The following is a 27,685-nucleotide window of genomic DNA, read 5'->3' on the forward strand; positions in this document are numbered from 1 at the left end:
CCCTACATGCCTGTTATGAAGCTAAACATGAGCTGTGATGTTTGGCCCTAGACCCACATTTCCAGCATCTGGGTTGGGCTCATCTCTAGTCAATTCTTTTCTTTTTCCCTACAAAACTCCAGGCCCTCTTCTACTAGTGTGGATTTCTGGAAGCTGCTCTCAGATTTGCTATATACTTATTCCAATGTACCACGTGCACTGTGGACTTGGCACTGTAAGGGAATAAACACCATGGACTGTGTCCTCTCTCTGCCTCCTCCCTCCTTTGAAGTACCAGGGCACATGAAAGCCACCGCTGCATGAGCTACATACAGCACACACACAAAAATCTTTAGCCTGCCTTTTGATAATGACCATAGACAGCACTAGGACTCTTCCGTTGAGCCCTGGTGCAGCCTGGGGCTGTCTGGATCGTCTCTCATTTACAAGTAAACAAAATCATAAGTTGAGCTTGGCTGGCATCCAGTCTCCTTTCCCCACTTCCCACAGCTGCGTGCACCACCTCTGCTCCAATCAGAACTCGAAAGCCTCCATGTGCTGGAGCTGAGCTCGAGCCCTTAAATAGCTCTGTGATGAGGAAACAGCTGTTAAGGTCCATGGATCAGAGATGCTGCCATAAGCTCACCTGCCAGACCCCTTTCTCTCCTCCTGCTTTCACAGCAGTGGTACTCTTCACCAGAGGCATTTGGTCCCTGTCGTTTTCATCTGGGAGCTGTATGCTCGATATCTCTGGCCAGCACGCGAACAGCACAGAGCATGGAGATTCTGGGAAGGTGTGAGTCCTTTTCCCTCTGGATAACTGTGTTGTCCTTTGGAAGGGTTCTCTCCGTGGATTTCTCTTACCTGGGATCCTCCCTGAGCCTGCAGTCCTCCTTCCAGGAGGACAACACAACACAGGTGGGTTTCTCCTCATTTAGTGCATTTTGCGTCTTTTGTTACTAAACGGAAGCCCAGTGTGGGTTCCCTGGACTTTATACTATGATGTTACTATTTAACTGGCTGCCTAATCAAACCCTGTGTTTTGCTGGTACATAGAACTTTAGGGTGGGATTTTCAATAGCACCCAAAATGACTTAGGAGCTCAAGTTCCATTGAGATTTCATCCCCTTTGATACACATTGCCAGGGTCTGGATTTCAAAAGCCCCATCCGTAATTGTAATCGTTATGCAGCGAATACTGTGCTACAAAGTATGTAATGTCAGCTGATGTCTTCCATTCCCAGAGCACGGGTGGCAGGAGCAGGCTGCACACCTGGTAAGACTGCAGTTTTTAGGCAAATGATGCAATAGATTTAAAAGACCCAGCCCCGGGAAGACTAATTACAGAGCTGCATTGTGCTGCTCCCACAGCTCTGAAGTGTTTTGAGTCGGAAGAATGTAGCAACTACTTAGGAATCCAGACTCAAGAGTCTCCCAGCCCGTCTGGGCTGACCATATGAGGAAACTCAAGGAGAACCCTCTGCTCCTGGCGCCCAACCCCAGAGCACAGACTCGGCTGGGCTGGGGTACTGTCACCACAATGTAGTGCTGTGATGTAATGATGAGCGCGCCATGGCAGGGCTCAAATCTGCTTTGCCAAATTTTGCAGCTAGATCCAGAACTTAATCAAATTCTCCCAGCCCTAAAAAAGAGCATGTGGATTAGGTCCCATCTTCCCAAGGCTCTCTCACACAGTCCTGGCATGCCCCAATTTGTCTTTAGCCAGCTCTCGTTACTACAGGCTTCTTTTGTTGAGCCAACGGAGTCTTTGTCTTCTTTATTTACCCATCAGTCTAGTTACCGATCCTAAAGGAGTCCCTCTGTTCCACTTCTACACCTTGTCTTATACTCGTGTACAGCGCTGTTTACAGGGGGAAAAAAAATGGGCTCACCTCAACCCTCCAGAATTTCACCCAGCTACACGCCCACATGTCACATAAGCCCCTAGAAAGAAACATCTGGGAACATTGAACAGGATGGAAGCATTCCTGACTGATTTATATTCTCATAAGTGTTTTTTTATTCTCTTCTTCCAGTCTGGAAGAGACACAGCCACCATCCTGTCTGTGTTAAAGGGCTCACAAGACCAGGAGGGGTCATTTTAAAGCAGAAAAGAGCTGAACACCAAAACTATTTAAGAGTTACAAGCTCTAGGCCAGACGTAAATGGGTCTCTGTGAAGCAAAGCCATTTTCCAACAGCTGAGCATCCAACCCTATGTTTTAAATAGTGCAGGGCTCTGTCACATCTCCTGCTGCAGTGGGTATATTAACTGATGCCTGTGCTTATGAAGCACAGAAACCAAGAGAAATCACATTATGCATGAAGCACCAGTGAATATACTGGACCAGATCCTCAGCCTCGGTGCCCACGGGGCTTGTGGAGGGGATGGGGTAAGTGTGTGACCAGAGGGGATTATTCATAGTTGCAGGATGATTTTGCAGAACATGTATCAACCTTTCCAGTAGCACATGGCATGACTTTAAAGCAGTGATCCCCAAACTTTTGAGGTTCGTGCCCCCCTCACCTTTCCCCATCCCCCGGAGCTGGGGCCAGGAATGGGGCCACAGCTTGGGGGGGATACAGACAGGAGCAAGGGGGATGGGTCTGCGGTTGGCAGCCGGGCCTGCGGCCAGGTATGGATCTGCTCCCGGCCTTTCCCCCAGCCCCAGCCCTGGGCCGGAAACGGAGCTGTGGCCTGCGGCTGTGGCTGGGGGCTGGCACGGGGCCAGGAGCAGAGCCACACCAAGGCTGGGGACTGGGCCAGGCGCAGGGCTGGGAGTCGGAGGCGCGGCTGGGGGAGGGACCAGAGCAGAACTGGGGGCGGAGAAGGGCTGGGTGGTGCTCCTTCCCTGCTGTACCCCCCCCCCGATGTTCCTCCTTGCCCCCCTAGGGGGTGCGCCCCACACTTTGGGGCCTCTGCTTTAAAGATCTCATGAACATTTGACTGTATAGTGTGCGCCAGATCTCCAAAAGGTAGAAGCCCATTTGCATGGGCAATTGCATTTGCTACCACAAGTGCAGGCGTGCACTGGGCACCAGCCCGTGCCAACAGCCAGATGGGCATCTTGCAGGCCAAATGCCTGTGCGTTTGCCCCAGCTGCAACCAGTTATTGATATTTGCACATGCCAGTCTCTGCCCTCTGGCTTGGAAAATTCAGCCCTGAATCTACAATCTGCTGCTAGCCAAAATTCAGCTACATGGCAGCTAAAGCAGATCTCTGAATTCATAGCTGGCTAATTGCACATAGGGGAGGGATCCCACTCTGCAAACATTCCTCTGAGATTGGAAGCAAAGGAATGAAGTGTTGTAAGAGTCTCTCATGCTGCCAGGGGATGCGGTATTAATTGTTCACATGCCATTGTCAGGTACTTTTATATTACCGAGGGATTGCTTCTCCTTGTTCCAGTACCGAAGATGGGATTTGCAGGGCTATGAACTGCACTTCCAGGATCCCCGCCGCAGGTTTTCAGAACTCCACAGTCCCGTGCCAGCTAGAGGGAGAGGCGGCCATCTTCCCTGCTTCCCCAAGATCCTTCCCCATGAGGTAAGGTGGGTGGTGTTTGTTAACCTCTTCAGTGAATGTGGCCCTGGTGAAAAGTGCTTGGTTGACAGGCACAGAGCATGGAAGCTCCAGCTGCCTCACGCACTGCCCCACCGCCATGCCTCAGCCAGACCTGCAGGCAACCCTTCGAGGGTTGGAAAAGCCAAATCCAGCTGTTCACTTCTCTGCTCAGACTGCAAACAAGGGGGGTGATTGTGGTGGGGAGGTGGGTTTGCGATGCTAGCCAGGAATAGCCTTTGCCTTCCTTGCAGAGGATGTGGGGGGAGATAGCCACATCAGAGCTATTTTTGGGGCAGCGAGCCTGAAGTATTGTCCGAAATTGATGTGTCAGTAGAAGAGGTTTTGGAACAAACTGATTAATTTAACAGTAATAAGTCACCAGGACCAGCTGGTATTCACCCAAGAGTTCTGAAAGAACTCAGATATGAAATTGCAGAACTACTAACTGTGGTATGTAACTTAAATCAGCCTCTGTACCAGATGATTGGAGGATAGCTAATGTACCACCAATTTTTTTTAAAAAAAGGGTCCAAAGGAGATCTTGACAATTACAGGCCAGTAAGCCTAACTTTAGTATCAGGCAAATTGATTGAAACTATAGTACAGAACAGAATTATCAGACACATACATGAACATGATATGTCGAGGGAAGAGTCAACGCGGCTTTTGAAAAGGGAAATCATGTCTCACCAATCTATTAGAATTCTTTGAGGGAGTCAAAAAGCACATGGATGTGGGTGATCCAGTTGCTATAGTGTATTTGGATTTTCAGAAAGACTTTGAAAAGGTCCCTCACCAAAGACTCTTAAGGAAACTAGGTAGCCATGGGATAAGAGGGAAGGCCCTCTTAGGAATCAGTAACTGGTTGAAAGACAGGAAACAAAGGAAAGGAATAAATGGAGAGGTGAACAGCATGGTCCCCCAAGAATCTGTGCTGTTCAACATATTAATTAATGATCTGGAAAAGGGGGTCAATGGTGAAGTGGCAAAGCTTGCAGATGATGCAAAGTTATTCAAGATAGTGAAGTTCAAAGCAGACTGAGTTACAGAGGGATCTCATACAACTGGGCTACCAGGCAACAACATAGCAGATGAAATTCAACACTGAAAAGCGCAAAGTAATGCACATTGGAAAAAATAATTCCAATTATACATATACAATGATGGGTTCTAAATTAGCTGTTATCACCCAAGAAAGATCTTGGGATCACTGTAGATCAGTGGTGGGCAATGCAGCCCATCAGGGTAATCTGCTGGCGGGCTGTGAGACAATATTTACATTGATCGTCTGCAGGCACGGCTGCCCGCAGCTCCCAGTGGCCATGGTTCGCCGTTCCCGGCCAACGGGAGCTGCGGGCGGCCATGCCTGTGCACTGTCAATGTAAATACTGTCTCACGGCCCACCAGCAGATCACCCTGATGGGCCGCAGGTTACCCACCACTGCTGTAGATAGTTCTCTGAAAACTTCCACTCAATGCATAGCATCAGTAGTAAAAAAGGCAAACAGTTTGGCAGGAACTATTAGAGGGGGTAGAAAATACTATATAAATCCATGGTGCCCAAAGCCCACACCTTGAATAATGTGTTTTGAGCCCCACCTCAAAAGGATATAGTGGAACTAGAAAAGGTTCAGTGAAGGGCAACAAAGATGATCAAGGGTATAGTACCGCTCCCTCAGTCTCTCCTGTTGAAGCCATTCCACTTTGAATAAATAATGTAAAGAGTCATTGGAGCAGGGGACTGGATTGTGCATCTCCCACGCTGCAGGTGAGTGCTCTGATCAGCAGGCTACAGAGTCCTTCTCAAGCTTGCTCTCTCTCTCTCTGTGTGGTCCAATCATTCTGTCACTCAGTGGAAAAGCTTCAACAGTCGAGGGAGGCTATATCAGAATACCTCAGAGGTTAGAGCACCCGCCTGAGAGGCGGGAGACTTTTGTTCAAATCCCTTCTCCCCCTCAGGTGGAGGGGGGACTTGAACTAGGGGTCTCTCACATCCTAAGTGAGTACCCTAACCACTGGGCTAAAAGTTACAAGGGAGGGCCTCCCCTGGGCCCACTGCACCTGTCTGGCTTCTTGCAAAAACAGGCCCCTATCTCCAAGTGAGGGTTTGCAGCTGAGAATCCCAAGTAGAGGGAGGTGCCTCCTGGCAGTCAGGACTTAGGTACCTATCTCCGTGAGAGGGACAGGGCTCTTTCCATTGGTTATCTTAGGCAAGGATCACCCTAGTATGCTGGCTTTTATCAATCACATTCTATCGGTCCCCTGTCATTGCATAGGGAGCCTGGGCGCCTAACCCCCTTTGTGAATCCCAGTGATTTTCCAGGGGCTGAAAAGTTTGGCATGGCGACGCTGATCATCACCACACCTCAGTGTCTTTATGAGTCTAGCCCCTCTCCATTCCTAAGTTCCTCATCAGTTAAATGGAAGTGATAATACTCCCTTTCTCCCACCATCCGTCTTGCCTATTTAAACGGTAAGCCCTTCTCCTACTAGGTGCATGTACAGAGCCAAGCACAACGGGGCTCTGATCTCAGCTGGGGCCTGGAGGTGCTATTGTAATACAAACAGCAGTGCACAGCATTCTACTATAGTGATATCAAGCACTATGCCTCCTCCCTCCTTCCCCAAACTACCTTCTTCTGGTGCATCAGGCACTGCTCCCCACTCTCAGAATGGCAAATCCTATATCCCCGGAGACACCGAATTGCGGCATAGTGACCACAAGGCAACAAAGGTCACTACTGCACCTTTCACTTACAGGGTCTCTTGGACAACTGACAATATGATCAGCCAATGGGGTTCCCATGAAACTCTGCCACTCTACTCCCACAGAGTGACAGCTAACTGCAGCCACAAGGGGCATTATACTGATTAGCTGTTCCAAGGCAGGCCCATTGTCATTTGCATATTTGTCACAAGGCATGATGGGTACTGTTGGCTGTTCAGATTCACTGTGTTTCTTGTCCTGACTTTTTATTTTAGCTACTCTGGAAGGGTTTGGCACTTGGACCACCTCTGTTTAACGTCGCTCGTATTTGAAGTAAAGTTTAAGTCAAGGTCCCTAGTAACTGTCTTAATGAGGACTAGCTGAAGCAGACAGCTTCTCTGGAAATTGGTGTGAGGGACTCCCAGGCAGGGATTAATGCCAATTGTGTATCACTTCCTCTCGGTACAACGGTGTGGCAGGATTAAAGAGCGAGGTGGGGTGATTTGCATGTAACGGGGTTCCGACAGCGCGGACCAGATCCTCCACCGGTTTCAGTCATCCTGCCTCTGCTAAAGTCAGTGGAGCTGCACAGACTTAGAGCAACTGGGGAGCTAGCCCTAGGCTTCCCCCCACCCCCTCCCCTTCGGTCATCTTCAAATCAGGAGTTGGTACCTTCCTGGAAGATGGGCTTTAGCCAAATAAGTGACTGGGCTCAGTACAGGAGTGGCAGGGTGAAGTTCTCTGGCCTGCGTTGCACAGAAGGCCAGACAAGGTGGACTGATAGTCCTTTCTGGCCTTAGAATCTATGAGAAATACAGAAGCAACAAAAAAAAATGTACCTTAGAAGGATATCGTTGACTATTGCTCTAACCCTGGGTGACATCTTAGCATTCTCATCTTCACACCCCAGACTCCCAGCTGCTTTCCAAATGTCCAAGACCAAAATTAACCATTTCCAGTTCAGAATCACCTGCTCTCTCCAATCCAGTGTCAGAGCACTTGCTCCCCTCCGCCCCCCAGGAAACACCCTGAAAGGCTCCTAACGCCGGACAAATCTAAATGGCTTACTAACTGCCTCCAGCCCTCAGACAGGTAATTCCAGCCCCCAGACAAGGGTTTCCAGATCCTCAGTGTTAAAGGAGTGTGAGACACCCAAAACAACAGTGCTCAAGTTGTGGTCAACAGCCACTTTGCCAGTGCCCTAGCAGTGCAAGGGTCCAGCGTCTGCAAGTCACTATTGACCAACAGCATGCCGGGACCCACATGAAGCAAGCTCATGATCTCAGGCCAGGCCTTCAGCAACATTGCCCTCGCATCAAGGAGCCCCAGCCCCACTACCACAGCTGGCTCTAATGAGCAGCCTTAGCTCGGATGCCAAGAATCAGCAAGAATCTAGAGACTGAACCAGCCACCCAGGGAAGCGATGGGCTGGCAGGCAAGGGATACAGTGAGGGAGAACTGGAGACAGCACAGCTCCCCCTCCACTCCCTGGCTTGGATCCCCAGCACACCCCCCAGTCTCCCACCCACCCCTGCTTCTTTGGGTGTGGCCAAGGGCACTCCCTCTCCTGCTCCAACCTCCTTTAGCACCCCTGGGACACGATGACAGGGTACCATTGGGAGATGCTTGCCCTGCTGTTGCCCATGCTGTTGCCTGTTCTGGGACTCAGCAGACATCCTCCTCCAGAGCTGGCCTCTTTCACCAGCAATAATAATAATGTAAAGCTATTATATGATAAGGCTACTCTAAAGCAATAACGCAGACAGACTCCCTAGCTAATTGATAGCAGACGATGCTAAATAAAGAAATAAAATTATAAAAAATGATCCTCCTCTAAATAGATATCGCCTCTAATACGGATGAAGTCTAAGTAATGGCCATTTAATAGCCCTGGGCCCAAAGCACTTCCTGGTGGCTAATGGCCGCCTGGAAGTCAGGATAGCTTGAAATGAAACGAAGTACCACTCAGCCCATCACATATTAATTCCCCAGGAAATGTCTTGCGCTGAGACCAGTATTTCTAATGCAGTTATGTGCTAGGGGCCTGATGCTGTGAAGTGCTAAGCACTCCATGCAAAGTGCTGGGTTCCCAACCCCCAGTGAGCGCTGAGGGCTCTTAGGCCGAGATTTTTAAAAGGTATTTGGACATTTCTCCATTCAGCGTTGCACGGCGTAAGGTCCAGATCCTCGGATCTAAGAGACTTAGATGGCAAAGTCCAATTTTTCAAAAGCAGAGCAAAGCCTAAATACCTTTAAATATCTGGGCCTTAGCAGCTTGCAGGATCAGGCCCTAGTATCGTAGGAAGAAAATGGGCATAGCTGAGTATTTTTAAAGTAGCACTGAACTGAGTGCTCAGCTGATTTTAATCCTCTCTCTAGGGAACTCAAACAACAAAACAAAAACATCACATCCCTTTTCATTTGTCAAAAGATCCCTAGTTTCTTTTCCTTTCATTTACAACGAAGCTGAAATTAACATAGCCAATCTGTTGTGGAGCCAGCATATGCCGCAGCCATCTCACCTCAAAACAACTCAGTTTGTACCCCATCCTGTTAACTTCTGCTGTTCCCAGAACTGCCCTGTTAGTTCACTGCTGCTGAAGAGGCCGCAGAGAAAGATGGGTTTTTGTAGGACCCATCACAAAAGCAGCTCGCACCATCTCAGCAGTGAGACATGGGAATGCAATAAGAAAAGAAACCATAGTGAGTCTGGAGAACTCACTACACTCAAACAATATTAAAGTAGGTCAAATCTCCTTTTCAAAGGAAGGGTCAAATTTTGCACATATTTTAACCCACTGAAGTCAGTAGGGTTGTAGAGAATTTGCCCTAACAGGAAATGGAAACATCGTTGAACTAGATTTTACATTGGTTTTCTCGAATGTAGACAGCTTTTCCAGGGGTTCAATGATGAGGAGGAGGAGGAGTTTGGACACAGTAGTAGTTGGAAAAAATCACTTCTCAGGAATGGCCAAGTCAAACTCTTGTTTGATTTACAGCTAATCATGCAGATGCTTTCAAATATTCCCTCTTGTGCATTCCCGTGTGTTCCTCTAGACTCTCCAGCTGCTGCTGGTCCCAGACTGTGCTCCATCCCAATGAGGATAACAACTCCAGTGTCCAGTTTGAGATGGTGATGACTTATACCCTGGGTGCTCGCTCTGATACAGGATCGACAAACACCTCTCCGCAGACTCCGCTTCTGCCTCCTCTCAGGTAACTCCCTTCCATTCAGTACACAGCATGTCAGCTACAAGAGGTAATAAGAAGAGTAGAGTCCAGCTAATGAATGCTGTACTCAGCTGTGCCCTGTGACAGAAAAGGCAGTTTCCTGCCATATCCCTGGAAATAACTTATGGAATTAAGTTGAGGCCTCTTTGGGGTCCATTGTACTAAAAGCAAAGTTTATGTATCATTATGGGCCAGGATTGCATGTAAGCTCTCTAGGCAGGAGATGGGATATAAGGCCTGGATGTTCAAAGGACTGTATTGAACAGTGTGCCAGGCACGAGTGGACTTTTGGGATAATGCGTGTGAAATGGATTTTCTACGAAATATCTAGGGTGAGGTTAATGCAATCCCCCACCTTCTGTTATGGAAAATTCAGTCTTTTGAAGCTATGCCCTGAGGTGTGGGCCTTTGTCTGCTGATCCCGTTACATCAAGCCAAGATCAGAGGCCCAAGCTGTATAAAGGAAAATCATGGATAGTTCAGCCTATTCTGTTCTGAATCTGAGACAGTTATGAACTTGTACCACAGCGAAAACTCTGCTGTGGGTATTGAAGGACTGATATGTACCCAAGCCCAAGGTTGGAGTTGGGGTGATCTCTGGTAAGCTTTTTTGGCATCCATATTTATTGTTTTTAGTACGTTTTCTCTGTATGCTTTCACCTTAAGAATAAATATGCTTGCTTAGAAAGAGCTGTGTGGTTATTCAGAACTACTGGCAACTACACTGTTCATAGCCATTGGAGAGAAACCAAAGCACAGACACTAGTCTACTCAGGCAGCCTGACTTGCTGGGGATACCAGTGTAGGCAGGGAACTGCGTAGCCTGGAAAACCCTCAGTCAAGAGGGGAGAGGCAAGTCTCTGCCCAAGAGAGATGACAGCTGAGGAGCAGGGAGCCTGGAGTGGGTGCCTTTGGTAGACCATGGAGGGGGAATACAGGTGCAGTTGCACTGAACTGTGACACGCCCCTTCCTATGACACTAACACAGAGTAGGGTTAGAAATTCTGATCTCAGCACAGGACACTGGCAGCAGCATTAATCATGACAAGCTGCCAATACTCCACAAAGCTCTCACATTTGTGTAGTAGCATTAGGGTGTGTATCCTCTGTAGGCTGAAGCACTAGTGGCAAGATTTCACACACATGCACACACACACGGCAGATATGTCAGCACTGGAGACTAGGGAGCAGTATTTAGCCAGTAGAGGGAGACATGACATACCTGATCAAACCTGATATTTCACCCCACAGAAGGCACCAGTGCTCATAGTGAGGCAGGGTGGCCTAGTCGATAGAGCACTGGACTGGTACTCAGGAGACCTGGGTTCTATTTCCAGCTCTGTCACTAGCCTGCTGCATGACCTTGAGCAAGTCACTTCACCTCCCTGTGCCTCGGTTTTCCCAACTGTAAAATGTAGGCAGACAGGCTGGCACATAAACCTAGAATGTTGATAGCTCATATTCATATAATACTTTCCATTTCAAAGGATCCCAAAGAGCTTTACTGAGTTTTTCTATAAACTATACACAGAGCTATCATGCCAGTCACCCTGAAATGCAGCCACTTCTGGGGGAGGGAGTTGAAGTGGCAAGTATTTAACAGTGCACATCAACATCACACATTCAAGCACACGTAACTACAGCTAGTCAGATAACGGGGACCATTTTTGAAAAAGGGTCATTGAAAGTGTTCACTTTCAAAAAACCAAACCCAAAAACCCAACACAAGCAGCCATGCAAGAAAGAAAGGGCTCAATGGAGAACTAAATACAAAAGCAGCTAGAGAGAGTTCTTCAAAACCATGGTGTTTGTTTTCACAGAGTTCCCCAAAACTGTGCTACATTGTATAATCTGAGTGTCTCAGACCAAGATGGGGATGTAGTGAGGTGCCGATATGGGCGTCGAGAGGAGCTTGCCTGTGCTTTCTGCAAGAAGTACCCTTTTCTGCATTTGGATGAGGCAAGTATGTAGGTCCTGTGCTCTCACACCCAGCAGCAGAAGCAACCAGGCAATAGTGGGACCAGTTACGTCATATACTTATAACAGAATTTGCAGTGGTCAGTAGTGAGATGTCATTACAGCCTTACACAAATGCAGCTGAAACCTTGTTTAACCAGTAGTAAAAGCCCACAGTAGTTAGTAATAGGCAAGCAACAAAAACCACAGAGGTTTGTCTCAGCTTAGACAATATAAATGGTCAACTCCAACTCCTCTTACTAACAGACAAGCCGTCCATCTTGAGAGGAGTCAAGAATGTGCAGGGTGAGCAGGATTTACCTGAAGTTTGAATACTCATTGTAACAAGTTCCCTTACCTTCGTTCATTGCTGCCTCAGTTTCCCTCTGCCAGCACCTTGGTTTGTCTTATAGGCTGCTATCTTCAGTGCACTTGGAGCAGGGAGGTGACCTAGCTAAGTCACAAAGTCCACCCCATCTGAGATGGGGCAAGAAGTCCACCAAAAAGCAATCTTCTGCCCAGCCTCTTGCTGTTCCCCAGACCTTCCCAGTCCTGTTGACTCAGGACAGGACGAAAAAGGGCTTCTTCCCACCAATACAGGAAACCCCAGCCTAGGCCACTACCTACAGGCATCCACTCAGGCCTCAACCCCACACTGCATAATACTGCCCCTATCTCTTCCTCCAGCCCCCTGGGTCCTTCTGAAATCAGCCTAGAAGACCCTCCCAGCCATTTCCCAGGCTTCCTGCAGTGCTGCTAACTCTCACAGTATTTGGTGGTTTTTCGGAAGCCCCAGCCCCCTGGAATCATGTGATTAGGGGAGACTCTCAGTTTTCTTTTTTTTTTTTTTTTTAAAAAAGGGTAAATTTCTAGCCTTCGTAGCTGTGCAGAAGCGCTCGGTAATGTGAAGGAAGCACCCTGCAGGCTCACAAGCCAGAAGGCAAATTAACAGCACCCCAGAATTATCACTTTTAAACCAATCTCAGGCTTTTTGAATGTTTGGGGTTAGCAATGCTGCCTAGACTCTATGGCAAGCCCAACCACTGACCCTACTTCACCCCTACACATACTGAGGGTGAAAGGAAGGCATCTACTTTTATAGCAGGCCCTGCCTCTAGCCTGCAGTCACATGACCCCAGTCCATGAGCCTGCCTAATCAACTTGCTGGCTTTGAACAGTGGCATCACCTGGGGACTCCATCCCAAGTCCCATGAGAAAACCAAACACTGGTGGAGCTCCCGCTCTTAAAAGGCCAGCTCCTGCTGTCACACTTAGCCAAAACATTATCATTACTGCCTTAGGCACAGTAGCACTGAAAGGCCTCAGCCTATGTCAGGGCCCCATGCTGCTGGGTGCTGTACACACACAGAGTAAGAGACAGCCCCTGCTCCAAAGTGTGTGATCTAAATAGACAAGCCAAGCAAAGGAAGCCTTGTCATCATCCCCATTTTACACCTGGGGAGCTGAGGTGCCGAGAGATTAAGGGCCAGGTTTTTAGAGGTGTTTAGGTGCCCAATGGTGCCGATAGGTGGGATTTTCAAAATGCTCAGCAGTGGAGTGCCGTGACATTTCAGGAAGGCATGCAATGCTACATTTGCATGCCCTAGCAGGGGCGCTGGAACCATTTGTATAGTGGGGGAGCTGAGAGCCATTGAACCCAACTGTAAACCCTGTATATAATGGAAACTACTTCAAGCCACAGGGTGCAGCAGCACCCCCCACACACACTCCTAGTTACAGCACCTACATGCTTTATTGGGGGTCCAAAATAGCATTCTCCATGCGCTATGACCTCACATGAATGGTGCATGGGATGGGAAGTCATGCTGAGCAGAGGACACCATTTTGTTCTACAATGCACTTTGGGGGGCCAGACAGGATTGTCCTCAGCGCTGCCAGTTGGACCCCGTTTTTGGGGAAATGTAGGGCATGCCCTGCACACAGAGACAGCACACAACCACTGCCGAGTCACTTGAAATCACTGTTGAAAACCTTACTAGGCATCCGTCTACAACTTTAGATGACTAAGTACTTTTGACAAATCTGGCTCTAAGAGACTTGTCCAAGGTCATTCTGGGAGTCCGGTGACAGAGCCAGGAATTGAACCCCAATTTTGTGGGTCCTACCACAGTGCCTTAACCATACTCAGTTCTCCTGGGTCCTTCCTTAACTTTGTTTAAATCTCAAAAGAGGCTTGGTTTGAGATTTCAGAGCAGATCCCGTTTAGTTTTCTTTCTGAGCCTGTTCACTCCTTCTAACAGCAATAGGTATTGTTCCTGTTGGAACACACCAAATGCATGTTGGTCTTCTCCATCTCTCAGCTGGATGAGTCCACGTTCTTAACGGAGACAACATCTCAATGTGGCAGCTCATTTGGCAAGTCTAGGAGGCACCCCTGTAAACATCTGGAGAGCAGAAATATGTCCCAGAGATCTCCATGCCAATTCTGGCAAAGTGTGGTGAAAATGTAAAGCTGGAACTGGGGAAGATTTTCTTGGTATATTCATTCAAGTGACAAGTACCAAGCAGAAGCAGGTGGCTGTGTCTTCCTACCTACAACACGTGCAGTACCTACTACAACAAGGCCCTGATCTTGACAGGGGCCTTTGAGTGTTTTTGCAAAACAAAATTAAAAACAAAAACAAAAAATACAATAATAATCTGATAACCTAATATTTTAGTTTTTTATCTACATGCACATTTTAAAATGCTATTTTAATTGCAGTTCTCAGGCAGTTAAATATTTGATAGTAATATGATTAAAAAAAAAAAAGCCCATCAGGAAATAGCACTAGCCTTTTAATATACTCAACAAAAAGTAGTCAAGTCCTTTGCTTAGGAGTTCCTGCCTGAGGCGCTCCTATTATTATTATTATTATTATTAATTTTTTATTACAGTGCACCGAATAGCCCCAGCCATGGAGCAGGACCCCATTGTGATAGGCCCTGTACAAATAGAACACAAAGATTCTTCCCACCCCAAAGCATTTACTCTAATGCCAGCTGCACAGCACCCAACATCTAACCACTCCATCAGGTTCTCACCTGTCCGAATTCACACTGGGAGCCTTGTTTTTGGGCCTCCTGCTCTAGTCCGCATGTCTTTGAATTGGGCTCCATTGCAGAGCTGAACACAAGGCGCTGAAGCCACAGTGCTCCTGCTCCAATCCATCGTGTAGATTGTGAAATATGGGTTTGAGACAGTGAGCTGAGATTGACATCGAAGGGATAAAATTGAGGCCCTGTAACCTGCACAGCTTCTGACTGATCTTTCTTTTGGCTTCAGGACGGATGTACCCTTATGTACGATGGAATGGGCTCCGAAGGCACCTACCCGGTGGAGCTGATGGTGGAGGATTTCCCCAGGAAAACGGTGGTCCTGAAATTTGAGGATGGGATGCATGAGATTCATCCATACAATGCTTCAGGACAGGGCTGGAACGAAGCCCTAAGTTCTGTCCCACTTCAGTTCACCTTAACAGGTAACAGTGCCAGTCCCAAGTATGTGCACTATAAGGACTGAAGTGTCAGCCCAGGGAACTTCTTCCCCAATTAACTTCCATGACTTATCAAAATTGTGAAAAAAATAAATATTTATACGCCATTCCTGTGTCTATCTATTGGGAATTTTCTCAGACAAACATTGACTTATTGGGAAATCTTATACGGAAGCAGAATTTGTCTCCCTAACGATTGGTTCCTTCTGCCTACCTCACAATGTGATGTCACACCGTCTTTGTATGACATCAGAACTATTAGCAGAGCTGTGGTATCAAAATTTTACATTCATGGTATCTTAGTTATTGTAGTAATCGGTTATGATGTCATCACCTTCTACCTATGACATTATATGTTACTATTAACACCTGATGGTGCATTGTCACAGGTTTGCCCACTTCAGTTTTCTAAACAAGAGGAGAAAATGTATATGTGTATGTGTGGGGAGTGGGGGGGAATCAAAATGTGCCATTCATCCCACAAACTAGTTTAATGATTGGAGGAACAAACATCAAATCAGTTACTGGATCTTCGGGAGATCAACTGTGTACTAAAATAACTGAAATAGAAATAAAACTATTTCTGTTATAACTTGGAGCAATAGCTCAGCATTCCTGTTAGTCTATATCCTCTGTCAGAGGTATCCTCTGGTGTTAATCCTGAATTATATTCAGATGAGCCAGGATGCTCATCAGGATGGAGAATGAAAGGAGGACACTGGAGATGGCTGTATTACTGTAGGTAGGGGATCCCAGGTCCTCAAAGGCGTTTAGGTGCCTAACTCCATTGATATAAAAAGAAAAGGAGGACTTGTGGCACCTTAGAGACTAACAAATGTATTTGAGCATAAGCTCTTGTGAGCTACAGCTCACCTCATCGGATGCATTCAGTGGAAAATACAGTGGGGAGATTTATATACACAGAGAACATGAAACAATGGGTGTTACCATACACACTGTAACAAGAGAGTGATCACTTAAGGTGAGCTATTACCGGCAGGAGAGCAGGGGAGAAAATACCTTTTGTAGTGATAATCAAGGTGGGCCATTTCCAGCAGTTGACAAGAACGTCTGAGGAACAGTGGGGGAGGAAATAAACATGGGGAAATAGTTTTACTTTGTGTAATGACACATCCACTCCCAATCTTTATTCAAGCCTAAGTTAATTGTATCCAGTTTGCAAATTAATTCCAATTCAGCAGTCTCTCGTTGGAGTCTGTTTTTGAAGTTTTTTTGTTGAAGAATTGCCACTTTTAGGTCTGTAATCGAGTGACCAAAGAGATTGAAGCGTTCTCCGACTGGTTTTTGAATGTTATTATTCTTGACGTCTGATTTGTGTCCATTTATTCTTTTACGTAGAGACTGTCCAGTTTGACCAATGTACATGGCAGAGGGGCATTGCTGGAACATGATGGCATATATCACATCGGTAGATGTGCAGGTGAATGAGCCTCTGATAGTGTGGCTGATGTGATTAGGCCCTATGATGGTGTCCCCTGAATAGATATGTGGACACAGTTGGCAACGGGCTTTGTTGCAAGGATAGGTTCCTGGGTTAGTGGTTCTGTTGTGTGGTGTGTGGTTGCTGGTGAGTATTTGCTTCAGGCTGGGGGGCTGTCTGTAAGCAAGGACTGGCCTGTCTCCCAAGATCTGTGAGAGTGATGGGTCGTCCTTCAGGATAGCTGGTAGATCCTTGATGATGCGTTGGAGAGGTTTTAGTTGGGGGCTGAAGGTGATGGCTAGTGGCGTTCTGTTATTTTCTTTGTTGGGCCTGTCCTGTAGTAGCTGACTTCTGGGTACTCTTCTGGCTCTGTCAATCTGTTTCTTCACTTCAGCAGGTGGGTATTGTAGTTGTAAGAACGCTTGATAGAGATCTTGTAGGTGTTTGTCTCTGTCTGAGGGGTTGGAGCAAATGCGGTTGTAACGTAGAGCTTGACTGTAGACAATGGATCGTGTGGTGTGGTCTGGATGAAAGCTGGAGGCATGTAGGTAGGCATAGCGGTCAGTAGGTTTCCGGTATAGGGTGGCGTTTATGCGACCATCGCTTATTAGCACCGTAGTGTCCAGGAAGTGGATCGCTTGTGTGGACTGGTCCAGGCTGAGGTTGATGGTGGGATAGAAATTGTTGAAATCATGGTGGAATTCCTCCAGGGCTTCTTTTCCATGGGTCGTCCCCCCCGCGCTGTTCCTCAGACGGTTCTTGTCAACTGCTGGAAATGGCCCACCTTGATTATCACTACAAAATGTATTCCCTCCCCCCCTCCCCCCCCCCGGCTCTCCTGCTGGTAATAGCTCACCTTACCTGATCACTCTCATTACAGTGTGTATGGTAACACCCATTGTTTCATGTTCTCTGCATATATAAATCTCCCCACTGTATTTTCCACTGAATGCATCGGATGAAGTGAGCTGTAGCTCACAAAAGCTTATGCTCAAACAAATTGGTTAGTCTCTAAGGTGCCACAAGTCCTCCTTTTCTTTTTGCAGATACAGATTAACATGGCTGCTACTCTGAAAGCTCCCATGATATAGTAAGGGAATATACCTTTGAGGATGGGGGTTGGGAAGACGTAGATGTCCTCCCCTATAAGCGATCACAGGTATTATTGGGATGTGTGTGTGTAGGGAGGGGGATAAAAAGGGTCTCAGTAGACGAAAGGAACTGGCTTTAAGACAACATGCTCCTGTTTTGTTTCCCAGTGGAGAAGCCAGTAGATGACTGTGCCTTTGGAATTAGAAGGCCAATATTTATCAGCCCAACCCCAAGCGATGGGGACAGGATCAGCGTGCTGCCCTATGAGGACGTTTCCTTCACAGTCATGGCTGTCAGCGCAGGAGAAAGGTGACTGAAATGGAAGAGAGGCTGCACAGTTACACTGAACCCCACAACAGGACCAAGGCCTACCAAGCCCAGAGAACACAATGCCAGCCCTTGCAGGCTTCATCATTGCTAACATGATGCTCATTCAGAGCTTGATCCTGCAAGGCACTGAGTGTCCTTAAGTCCAACTGGCTCAGCAGGCACCAGAACCTTACAGGATCTGCAGCCACAATCAGCAAACCAATGTGTGTGGCAGGTCTGCACCAGAATTTCGTGTTGTGAGTTAACGCATGTTAAAGCATGGCTCAGACTGGGGAAAACTGCGCTGCAGCCACCTGTTCTGTGGGTAGTAGAGGAGGACTTCATTCTCCAAGGCTAGCAACTTGGTACCTTCCACAGCACCAGTTGTTCTGCAATGAGAGGATAAATAAATGTCATGCACTTATGCGCCAACTTGATTTCTGGTTTGTAATGCCTGTAGGACAACATGCAGTATCAGTTCAATATCTGATGTCTACTTAATACAGGGACTATATTGTGCCCTGGCCGACAATTTAGAAGGATGATCTAATTGGCCTTTTCCTTCTCTAACCATTACTGATCCAATACACTGACAATAAATTGATCACCTTTGTATTTCCTATCTGTTGAGCATAGACAGACGTTATGCAACTGTAGGGCCTGATCCAAAGCCCATTGGTCAATGGGAGTCTCTCCACTGACTTCAGGGGGCTTTAGATCAGGCCCTAAATTTCCTGGGTACGTTTCTTGTGGCGTGTTGCCCAGACTATTAGATCTTCATCAGGCCCGTTAGTAACACGCTCTTAGAGCTCTCTCTTTCTTGTTCTGCATCTGCTGTGGCAGCGATTGGATTGCATATAACGGCATGTCTTACCCTGGGGGATTATAGGTGCTGTGTGGGCAGAGGTGGGGCAGTGGATCAGCCAGCGTTGACTGCAGTGGAAGCTCTCATTCTTTTTTTATTCCTTTCTGCAGAGGAGTGTTGGGCTCTGTAACTTTGCCCTGAATGCCTTGGAAAGGCCACTCAAAATTATATTCTCTAGCACTTATTGAAAAGCAAACCATACCTTACCCAGTGCCTGGGCTGCAAGATAAACTAGGCACACCTGGTATTTTATGCCCACGATAGTGACCTGTAGGATATCGGCAGTACCAGTGCAGACAGGTCTTGCACAGCATTATTCATGACCCTGCACAGAAGGTACAGGTGTGCAGCTGAATTAATAAATCCAGCCTGATGGCAATCAATACTGCATCTATGTCATTATCTGCTGTGCTGACATGATCTGCCCTCTCAGCTCAGTGCCAGGCTCACATTTGGATGATCCTCAGGGCTTGAAACGCAATCCCTTGATTTTTTCCTGCAGGATGGCGGACTTGCAGGTTCTGGGTCCTTATGGGCTGCACACATTGGGTCCGTGGATGGCAGACGATCTCTGCACTGTGTCTGTGAATATCACCTGGGAGAGCACGAACCCTGTGAGATTGCGCCAGGTTCCTGTATGTTTTGTGACCAGCACATTGTCTGGGTGAGAACTGCCAAAGGCCATTGTGAGCACAGCTGTTCTGCAATAATTTCAGGGTAACTAGGGTGGCTTAAGGTCTGACCTGCTCTGCTTGGCATGTGACTTTATCCTCTTTGCTTCTTCTTTGGTGTCTAGATTACAGTCTGAGCTCAGATGCATTTGGATTGTGCAGAGTGAGTATCTGAGAAGGGTTGTTTTCTGTCATCTCTCATATTTTCCTGTCAGTCTGTGTGATAATTGCAAATCCCTCATCATTAGGGCAGCAGTCTGGGTCAGTTCTACATGCAGAAATGCAGATTTCACAGGAAGCACGGTATACCCTGAGCTTGCTGCAGCTTGAGCCCATTTCAATCATAAGACACCGCTGGATGTTCAGTGTGATGTTACATTGCAGGGATGAATGGGAGCTTTCTCCCCTGGGTCAGTGTAAAATCACATTCCTTAGCTCCAGGTGACTTGTCACTCCTGTGAACTCCTTTCCCCTAGTGCCCTCACCACCTCACTGCAGGTTGCACGTTTGTCTAGGACAGCAGGAGATCTGTATAACCTTCAAGCTGATTCACCATAAAACTAGGAACTCATCAAAATAAACTAAACTGCTGACCTGGCCCCTTACCCACAAGGGTTGTGAGTGAGTGACTAGCCCAGATATGCTGGCTCTAGGTTTTGTGCACAGAAAGAGGTGCGGGTGGCAGGCAGGCAGGCAGACATACGTAACCCACGGGAGAGGGCGTATTTAGCAATTTAGCTGGGTAGGTCAGGGTTGGGGGGGCTTGCCATTAAGGCGACGCATGCAGGCTAACTGTGTCAGCGGGGGGGGGCGGGGGAGTGTCAGCGGGGCTGGGTACATGTTATTATAGGGCACTGGGGTAGGGAAGCCAAGGCTTCTGGCACCGGCTGAAGGTTTGAAAGGTGGGCATAAGAAGAGCGTAGGCAGTTGACTTCATGGCTAGTGAGCCTGCCCTCCTCTTCCCTGTGGTTCTGGAGAGTGGGACTTAATGCAGCACCAGCCATAGCACATGGCAAGGGCCAGCTGTGTCTGCAACCCCCTGCTCACTAACTGAGTTTAATATTAATTGCAAATGAATACCTATTGCATACTATTGTCAAAGGGGGTTCTTTAATAGGTTTTTCATCTTCCTCTCTTGCAGAAGCTGCTGATTACCCACAGGGCACAGGTAAATAAAAGTAGCATTTAACATGCTAGGAATTAGTAGAGAGAAGTTTACTTGCAACCCCTAACACTTTGCTTCTGCATTTCATCTTTTATTAATCAAGTATGGCATTGGCTGACTATAAATGTAGAGGTTTGTGTGGTGCTAGAGCGCCAGCTTGTGGGGTGTTTGAAAAATCCCAGTCTGCCTTTCCTATAGATGCTCCAGGCCACAGACAGCTGCTTTGTCTATTTAAAAGCAGTAATCCAAAATCAGAGGTCTCACCTTTCTCTCATGTTTGCAGAAAGCTCAGATTTTGCTAGATTGTGCCCAGCCCTGTGTTGATGTGGAAGGAAGGAAGGAAGGAAGACGGTGCAGGAAACCTCCCCCTATTGCATTCCGAGGAAAGGGGCTGGGCACAATCCATTGAGGGAATAGAGTTGCTGGTACATGGTATTGGTTTCAGTCCCATTAGCCTTTCTGGGAAGAGGCCACCTACCACAGCAGTGCTGGGGGAAAGGCAGAACTGCCAGGATACAAGACTAGAGGGCCCACTGCTGATTCAATATGGCTATTCTTATTTTACGTTCTGTTCCCAAGGAAGAAGATCACTAGCCCATCCCCAGGACAAAGTGTAATAGCCCAAACCTCCAAGCACCTTCATACAGCTGCCATTAAAAAGAAAACAAACAAAAAACCCAGCAGAGAAATATTTCTTCCTTTCCTGAAAATGTGGAATGTCTCCAAAAACGACACTGGGCCGAGGTTAGCCAGTCATTAATGTCGAAGAACCAGTGCAGAGAGTCAAGAAAGGGGGAGACTGAGAGAATCATGCAAAAGTTTCCCTCTGTTTAATAGTATTGAAGTAGATTAAATGGCCCACATCCTCAGTTAGTGTGAATTAGCATGGTTCCATTGACTTCAGCAAAACGACACTGATTTCCAGCAGCTGAGGTGTGGCCCATTGCATCGCCTTCAGAACAATTAAAGAATGAAACTTTAGCAGAATCTAAGGTCCTCCACTATTTAGTGCACCACTGTTCCCATTTTTAAAAAATTGTGAATGCATATTGACAGCAGAAGAACGCAGTGGATCTCATAAATGAGAACTGCTACGCCCTCCTCCTTTTTTCAGCAGTGGACTTTCTCCCTTTTGAAAGCTTTTTCTCTCCTTGTTTGGCACCTCCTTTTCTCAGTTCTGCTGTGTCTTGAGGATCGAATGCAGCTCTCTGTTCCCCGATCTAGTTTAGGAGACGTGCAGGAAAGCAATCTTCAGAAGAATAACCCTGAATGCCTGATCAGCAGCAACAGCACGCACCTTCTAGTCAAGATCCCACTTGATGTGTGTGGAACCAGGGTGAAGGTACTGATTGCCAGAGCACTCTGCTGGGGGTTTACAGTTGTCTGATATCTGTGTTCACCATGGATGAGTAGCTCAGGGTGGGGAGAGGATTTGGTGGAATACAGCAATAGTCCATGGGTGCATGGAGTTAAGTCTGCTACACTGGTACCAAACAAAGCTTCTGCAGCAGCAGAAGCACTGGCCACGGCCAAGCCAGTAAGCACTGGAGAGACAAAGCGCATAACCAGCAAAACGACATATGTCAGACCCCCCAGCTGCTGGCTGGATTGCACGAGGTTCTGTATGTGTGTGTACGTACACACACACACACACACACACACACACACACACACACACACACACAGAGGCAGTCCCTGTCCTAAAGAACATACAGTCTAAATAGACAAGACAGACAAAATCTGAAAGAACTGGAGTAGTATTATTCCTATTATACAAGGAGCAGGGGGGACTAGGGCACAGAGTTTAAATGACTTGCCCAAGGTCACACAGAAAACTTGTGGCAGAGCCCAGAACTCCAGATTGAATCCTAGCCCAGTGCCGTAGCCATGAGACCATCCTTCCTCTGAAACCCTCTACACCATGAATGCAGTTGAGATTTCTGTAAACGCTAATGGGAATTCCCTGGGGAAATCGTTCCTGCATCAGAGAAAGTGTTCCCCCAAGTCTTTGGAACATTAACATTCGACCCCTCACTCTTACTCTGACATCTCTGTCCCTTCCTGTTTTTGCAGGAAGATCCACCTTTCTTCATCTTCACCAACAAAATAATTGGTCGACACCAAGGAGCATTGTCCAGTCCATTCAAGAAAACCCTGGCCATCCCAGTGAGCTGCAAATACACCAAACAGGAGGAGGGAGCTGGCAGCACCTACTGCCCATTTGTGGGCCCCACAGATAAAGGCTTTGGCAACTTCAGCTTTGATATTAGATTCAGCACACAGACTGCTGGTGGGATGAGGTCATTAGAACAGGGGGCTTCCATTAATGCCAGTGTCAATGACCAATTATTTATCAGCGTGTCAGCCAAGAGCGACCTGGCTGATGCCCAGCTGGTGGTGCAATCCTGTCAGGTGCTAGGCAACCAGGACTCTTCCAATGGCATCTTCATCATACAAAAAGGGTAAGAGCCTTTCACCTCCACATCACTAGTTCAAATCCAGCCTAAGTCACTAAGTGCCTTCATGACCATCTCCGAGGTCTATCAGTGGCCTTTGTGAGAAGAGTTGATTGTCTCAGTCCATTTCCATCTGTACCACCAACAACCACCTTCACTATTGGCACTGTCAGGCTCAGTAGAGGTGCTAAGGACTGACAGGGCCAGGCAGACAGCACTCCTCCCCTCTTGCCCTAATATTGGTCCTCTCATGACATATGAAGCCTGTACTCCCATTGGCACAGGGGATGTATCAGGGCAGTATGGGTGTGACTAGAGTGTATCTGCAGCTGGCAGATGGTCCCTGGCAGTCTGTAACCAGATGGTGAAGGTTAGAGCAAGCCAGTACTGTGGCCAGAATGCAACAAGCTAGAGCAGGGGTGGGCAAACTTTTTGGCATGAGGGCCACATCGGGGTGCGAAACTGTATGGAGGGCCGGGTAGGGAAGGCTATGCCTCCCCAAACAGCCTGGTCCCCGCCCCCTCCCACCTCCTGACAGCCCCTCTCAAAACCCCCAACCCATCCAACCCACCCCCTGCTTCTTGTCCCCTGTCTGCCCCCTCCCTGGACCCCCCGCCCCTAACCGCCCCTCTGGGACCCCACCCCCATCCAACCCCCCTGCTCCCTGTCCCCTGACTGCCCCCTCCTGGGACCCCCCACCCCTAACCACCCCTGTGGGACCGCACCCCCTATCCAACCCCCCCTGCTCCCTGTCTGCCCCCCCGACCCCATCCACACCCCCACCCCCGACAGGCCTCCCATGACCCCACCCCCCTATCCAACCACCCGTTCCCCATCCCCTGACTGCCCCCCCAAACCTCCGCCCTATCCAACCGCCCCCTGCTCTCTGTCTCCTAACTGCCCCACCCCCCCAGGACCTCCTGCCCCTTATCAACCCCCACCCACCCCTTACCATGCCGCTCAGAGCAGCAGGAGCTCAAAGCCCCACTGCCCGGCGGCGTGACTGCAGGGGAGGGGGAGACAGCAAGGGAGGGGCCGGCCAGGAGCTCCCTGGCTAGCCTCCCTGGCCAGGAGCTCAAGGGCCAAGCAGGACGGTCCCGCGGGCCACAGTTTGCCCACCTCTGAGCTAGAGAATACAGCTCCCTGGCTGGCGGACACTCCTCTTAGCTGCACAGCACAGAATCTGGGCTGAATTTTTAACAGCATTCCCTGCATATGTATATAGAAATAGAAAAGTCAAGACTGATTAATCCCTGGTTTGAGGTACCAATTGTTAATGACCACGCTGGTCGCAAAGTTATTCATGGTAGTTTTTCCTTGCAGATGCTTGAATTACAAGGCAGCCAAAGAAGTGATTCCGGAAGATTCCAAGGACAAAGTGTACAGCCTCAGGCTCTCCTCAGTAGCCGACACCGTTCCTGAGGTGATTCACCACTTTGCTCCTTCTTATATGACTACAGCTGACAGCTCAGTACTGCCACACCCCTGGGCTCTTGGGAGATATTGGGATGAGAACCCAGGGTGTTCCACAGGCCTTGATACTGGGCAAATAGGGTATAAACGCTCCTCCAGAATGGACATATTAGAAACATGAAGGACACACCTTCTCCCATCCACCTCCTACAAATTAATACAGAGATAGTTCCCTCACTGACACAGAGAAAAAGAATACACATCCATGCCTCTTCCTACATACCCAGAGAGCTCCCACAGGCACACAGCCATACATGCATGGCGCTAATGTAAGTTCTCACACCCCATACACTTCTGAAAAATGTGTGACCTGGTTTCTAGCTTCCTCCTCCCACAGAGCATGTAAAACATGAAAGAAACTCTCCTCCATCCAGCTCCTGAAAATTAACTCCTCTATGCCTACAAGTCACTCCCCACCCTGCACATGCACAGAAATACAGGCACAAACAGTGCCGCTCAGAAACATCTGCAGCAGAGCTGGTTGAAAAACGGGACAACCTTTTCACAAAAATGGTCTTTGTTTCATACACACCCAAAATACAGGAATATGCAGGAGAGTGAGCAACACAAATGGCAAAACTGCAGTGTGTATCCAAGGGGAAAATTCTGCCACAGAACCATGAATAGTCAAAATTCCCAGGCTGTGGTAGAGGAGGCTTGGAGCTACATTGCTGACTGAGAGTTGGCGTAGGCTGCTAGGACTTAAAGCCAGCTGTCCTTGTTTCTAGGTGTTTGTAACTTGTGACGTGAAGCTGTGTCGCAGCTTGAGCAGGTCCAGGCTATGCCCTTCAGGGTGCAGGTCCTTCAAAAGCAATGATTCGCCATGGAAGATACTAGAAACAAAGATCCATCGGATCACTGCTGGGCCAATCCGGATCACCAAGGGCTCTTCCAGTGGTAAGAGGTCATTCAATTTCTGAGGCATTTGTCTCTTAATAGGCTCTTCTAAAACAGGCTGCTAGAGGGAAGGCTGGGAGCAGTTGGTGTATTATCCCAAAGCACCAACCTCACCACTGAGAATATAGGACTGTAGAACTCATAGCCCTTATGTAACAGAAACAAGCAGCAGCTCGCTCTAGGAGTGCACCTGTTGCACAGGGTTTCAGGCCACCACAAAAACTTTGGTTTTTGAGGACTGCAACGATCGCCAAGAACATGATTTTACAAAAATGGCAGAGTGGGCTTATGCCCAGAATATAGAATAGTGGCATTTGGACCTGTCTAAGTTAGCAGTCACTCTACGTTTTGACTTCCAAGCTGTGCAATCTCTAGGCATTGCAATGTCCACAGTAATGGGGGACCCACAGGCAATAGTGCAGACAACCCCTCAAAATTGGAGGGAGCTTGCCACTTGTAAAATATTAGATATTCCTCATTTTAGTATTTTTTTTTTTTTAAAACAAAAATGGGATCATCCCGATGTCCATCAGTGTGTGAATCAGGTTTACACGGCAAAGAGTCCCCTGGATTGTTTTGGGCATTGCAGCATTATGATTTTGTGTTCATCGGTAGCATCACAATGTTGCATAATCTCATCAAGATACTAGATAAGTCCGTGATGCTGCAAGGTCAGAACGTGAAAATATAAAACTCAGAGGGGAGTGGGCTAGCTGACTCTATACCACTGAGCAGAGCAGTACCAAGTACCAAATACTCCCCATGTGCCCATATCAGTCATCTTATCTGACAAAAAGCTTCTACAAGCCATAGTAATCAATGCCGAGTACATCAGTACACAAGCTACAGGGGATGCTGTAGCCGGATTACAGTCCTGAAGCCTCCCGGTAGCACTATAGAGGTAAGGAAGGGATATATAGGGATCATTCCATCAATTACTGAAGAAAAGCCACCCCTTTCTTAGCCACCTGAGAAGCAGCAGCGGAGTTTGGTATGGCTCCAGAGTGTCGATGTAGTGAGATGGCAAAACTTACATGCCACCCACTACCAATGAAGCACAAACTGCCATATTAACATCCTTTTCCTTTAGCTGCTGCTTTGGATACTCCAGGTAAACCTGTACATCTTTAAATATAGAGAGATGTTAATACAAATAATGATATCCATTGGTGGGGTATGGAAGGCCTTATTGCACGTGCGTGAGGGCATGAGACAACCTTATTAGGGAAAATTCTAATTGGGCCAAAACAAAAAGGTGCCTCAACAACAGCAATGAACATCCATAAAAGGAGAGCAGCCTCTTCTCAAAAGAAAAGAGCTTCCACCTACACGAGAGCTTCAACCTACACCCTCTGACAGACCAGCTAGTTAGGGTTTAAAGTACCACCTAACTCAAGCTAGAGATTTTTGAGCGCGGACAGCTGTCAGGTTGGGAGCAACACTTGAGTTATACCTCAAGCTAACACTGGTGCCTCACTTTCATGAATACCACAATGCACCCCAAAATACCATTTGAACACTAGAGCTTGTTGGCAGCTTATTGGATTTTTGCCTCTTCATGTTTATTTTCGAGATAGAGACAGGGTATCAAAATAAACCAGTGGTTAGCACTTTGGTGTTTAGAAGATTTCACAGGGTGAAACAGCAGCTTCCAGCACTTAAAATCTCTGATGGTTCTCCCCTAGAGGCTCCTGAATACATTTATCAAATCTGCCTCCTCTCCCTCCTCCCTGCAGGTACCAACTACACTGCCTTAGTGGTTGGGATAGTGCTGGGCTGCACAGTGGTGTGTGTCGTCTTTCTGCTGGTGAAGAAGTCCTTTGTGGGGGTGCCATACAGGAATGTATCCCTAAGAATATGAGACTATCACTGCAAAGGGCATTTAAGGAAGTCAGATGGTTGGGAAGATTACTGCACTTGAAGGACAACTGAAAATTCTGAGAGAGAGCAACATCAAAGTTTGTGGGAATCTGATGCTGAGCAGATTGCTTATTGCAGCATTTCTGAGTTTGGTACAGGTACCACTTGTGGCACTAAGTCCACAATCAAGTGGTGTATGGGTGCTTCTAGGATCCACTATGACACTGATTAAAAAAAGAATGTGGAAAACACTGGATACTTGTGACTTTTAGATGTGGTTTGCTTAAGGACTTGTCTTCACTGCAACAGATAGCTTAAGTTATTCCTCTGAAGTTCGCCTAGCTCAAGTAAGTGCAACCACACTGTGAAACAACACTCAAGCTACACAGAAGATTGGATTAGCATCTAATGAATTGTGCTAACTTGAGTTGCATCCCCAATGCATTGCTAGCTTGAGCAACAGACACACTAGAGCTTCAAACTACACCCAACGGACCAGCTAGCTAGGGTTTAAAGTATCA

At 47.6% G+C, this 27,685-nt stretch overlaps 1 protein-coding gene across 2 annotated transcripts; it reads left to right on the top strand.

Annotated features, from left to right (window-relative positions):
• The first annotated feature begins 331 nt into the window (after nt 1-331).
• LOC141988799 (uncharacterized) lies at nt 332-27,643 on the top strand. Of its 2 annotated transcripts, XM_074954771.1 has the most exons (14): nt 332-897; nt 3,348-3,526; nt 9,309-9,467; nt 11,303-11,441; nt 14,725-14,920; nt 17,636-17,777; nt 19,145-19,306; nt 19,439-19,476; nt 20,455-20,481; nt 21,654-21,820; nt 22,552-22,940; nt 24,258-24,357; nt 25,136-25,304; nt 27,041-27,643. In XM_074954771.1, exons 1-14 carry the CDS (start codon nt 757-759, stop codon nt 27,163-27,165), a joined length of 2,133 nt encoding a protein of 710 aa, XP_074810872.1. In that variant the 5' UTR covers nt 332-756; the 3' UTR covers nt 27,166-27,643. The 2 variants fall into 2 exon arrangements, with proteins under 2 accessions (XP_074810872.1, XP_074810873.1); XM_074954772.1 differs by lacking the exons at nt 332-897; nt 3,348-3,526 and having other exon boundaries at nt 9,348-9,467; nt 11,303-11,445; nt 27,041-27,639.
• The last annotated feature ends 42 nt before the right edge of the window (nt 27,644-27,685 follow it).

This window comes from Natator depressus, chromosome 6 (genome assembly GCF_965152275.1).
Source record: "Natator depressus isolate rNatDep1 chromosome 6, rNatDep2.hap1, whole genome shotgun sequence".
Classification (NCBI taxonomy): Eukaryota; Metazoa; Chordata; order Testudines; family Cheloniidae; genus Natator; species Natator depressus.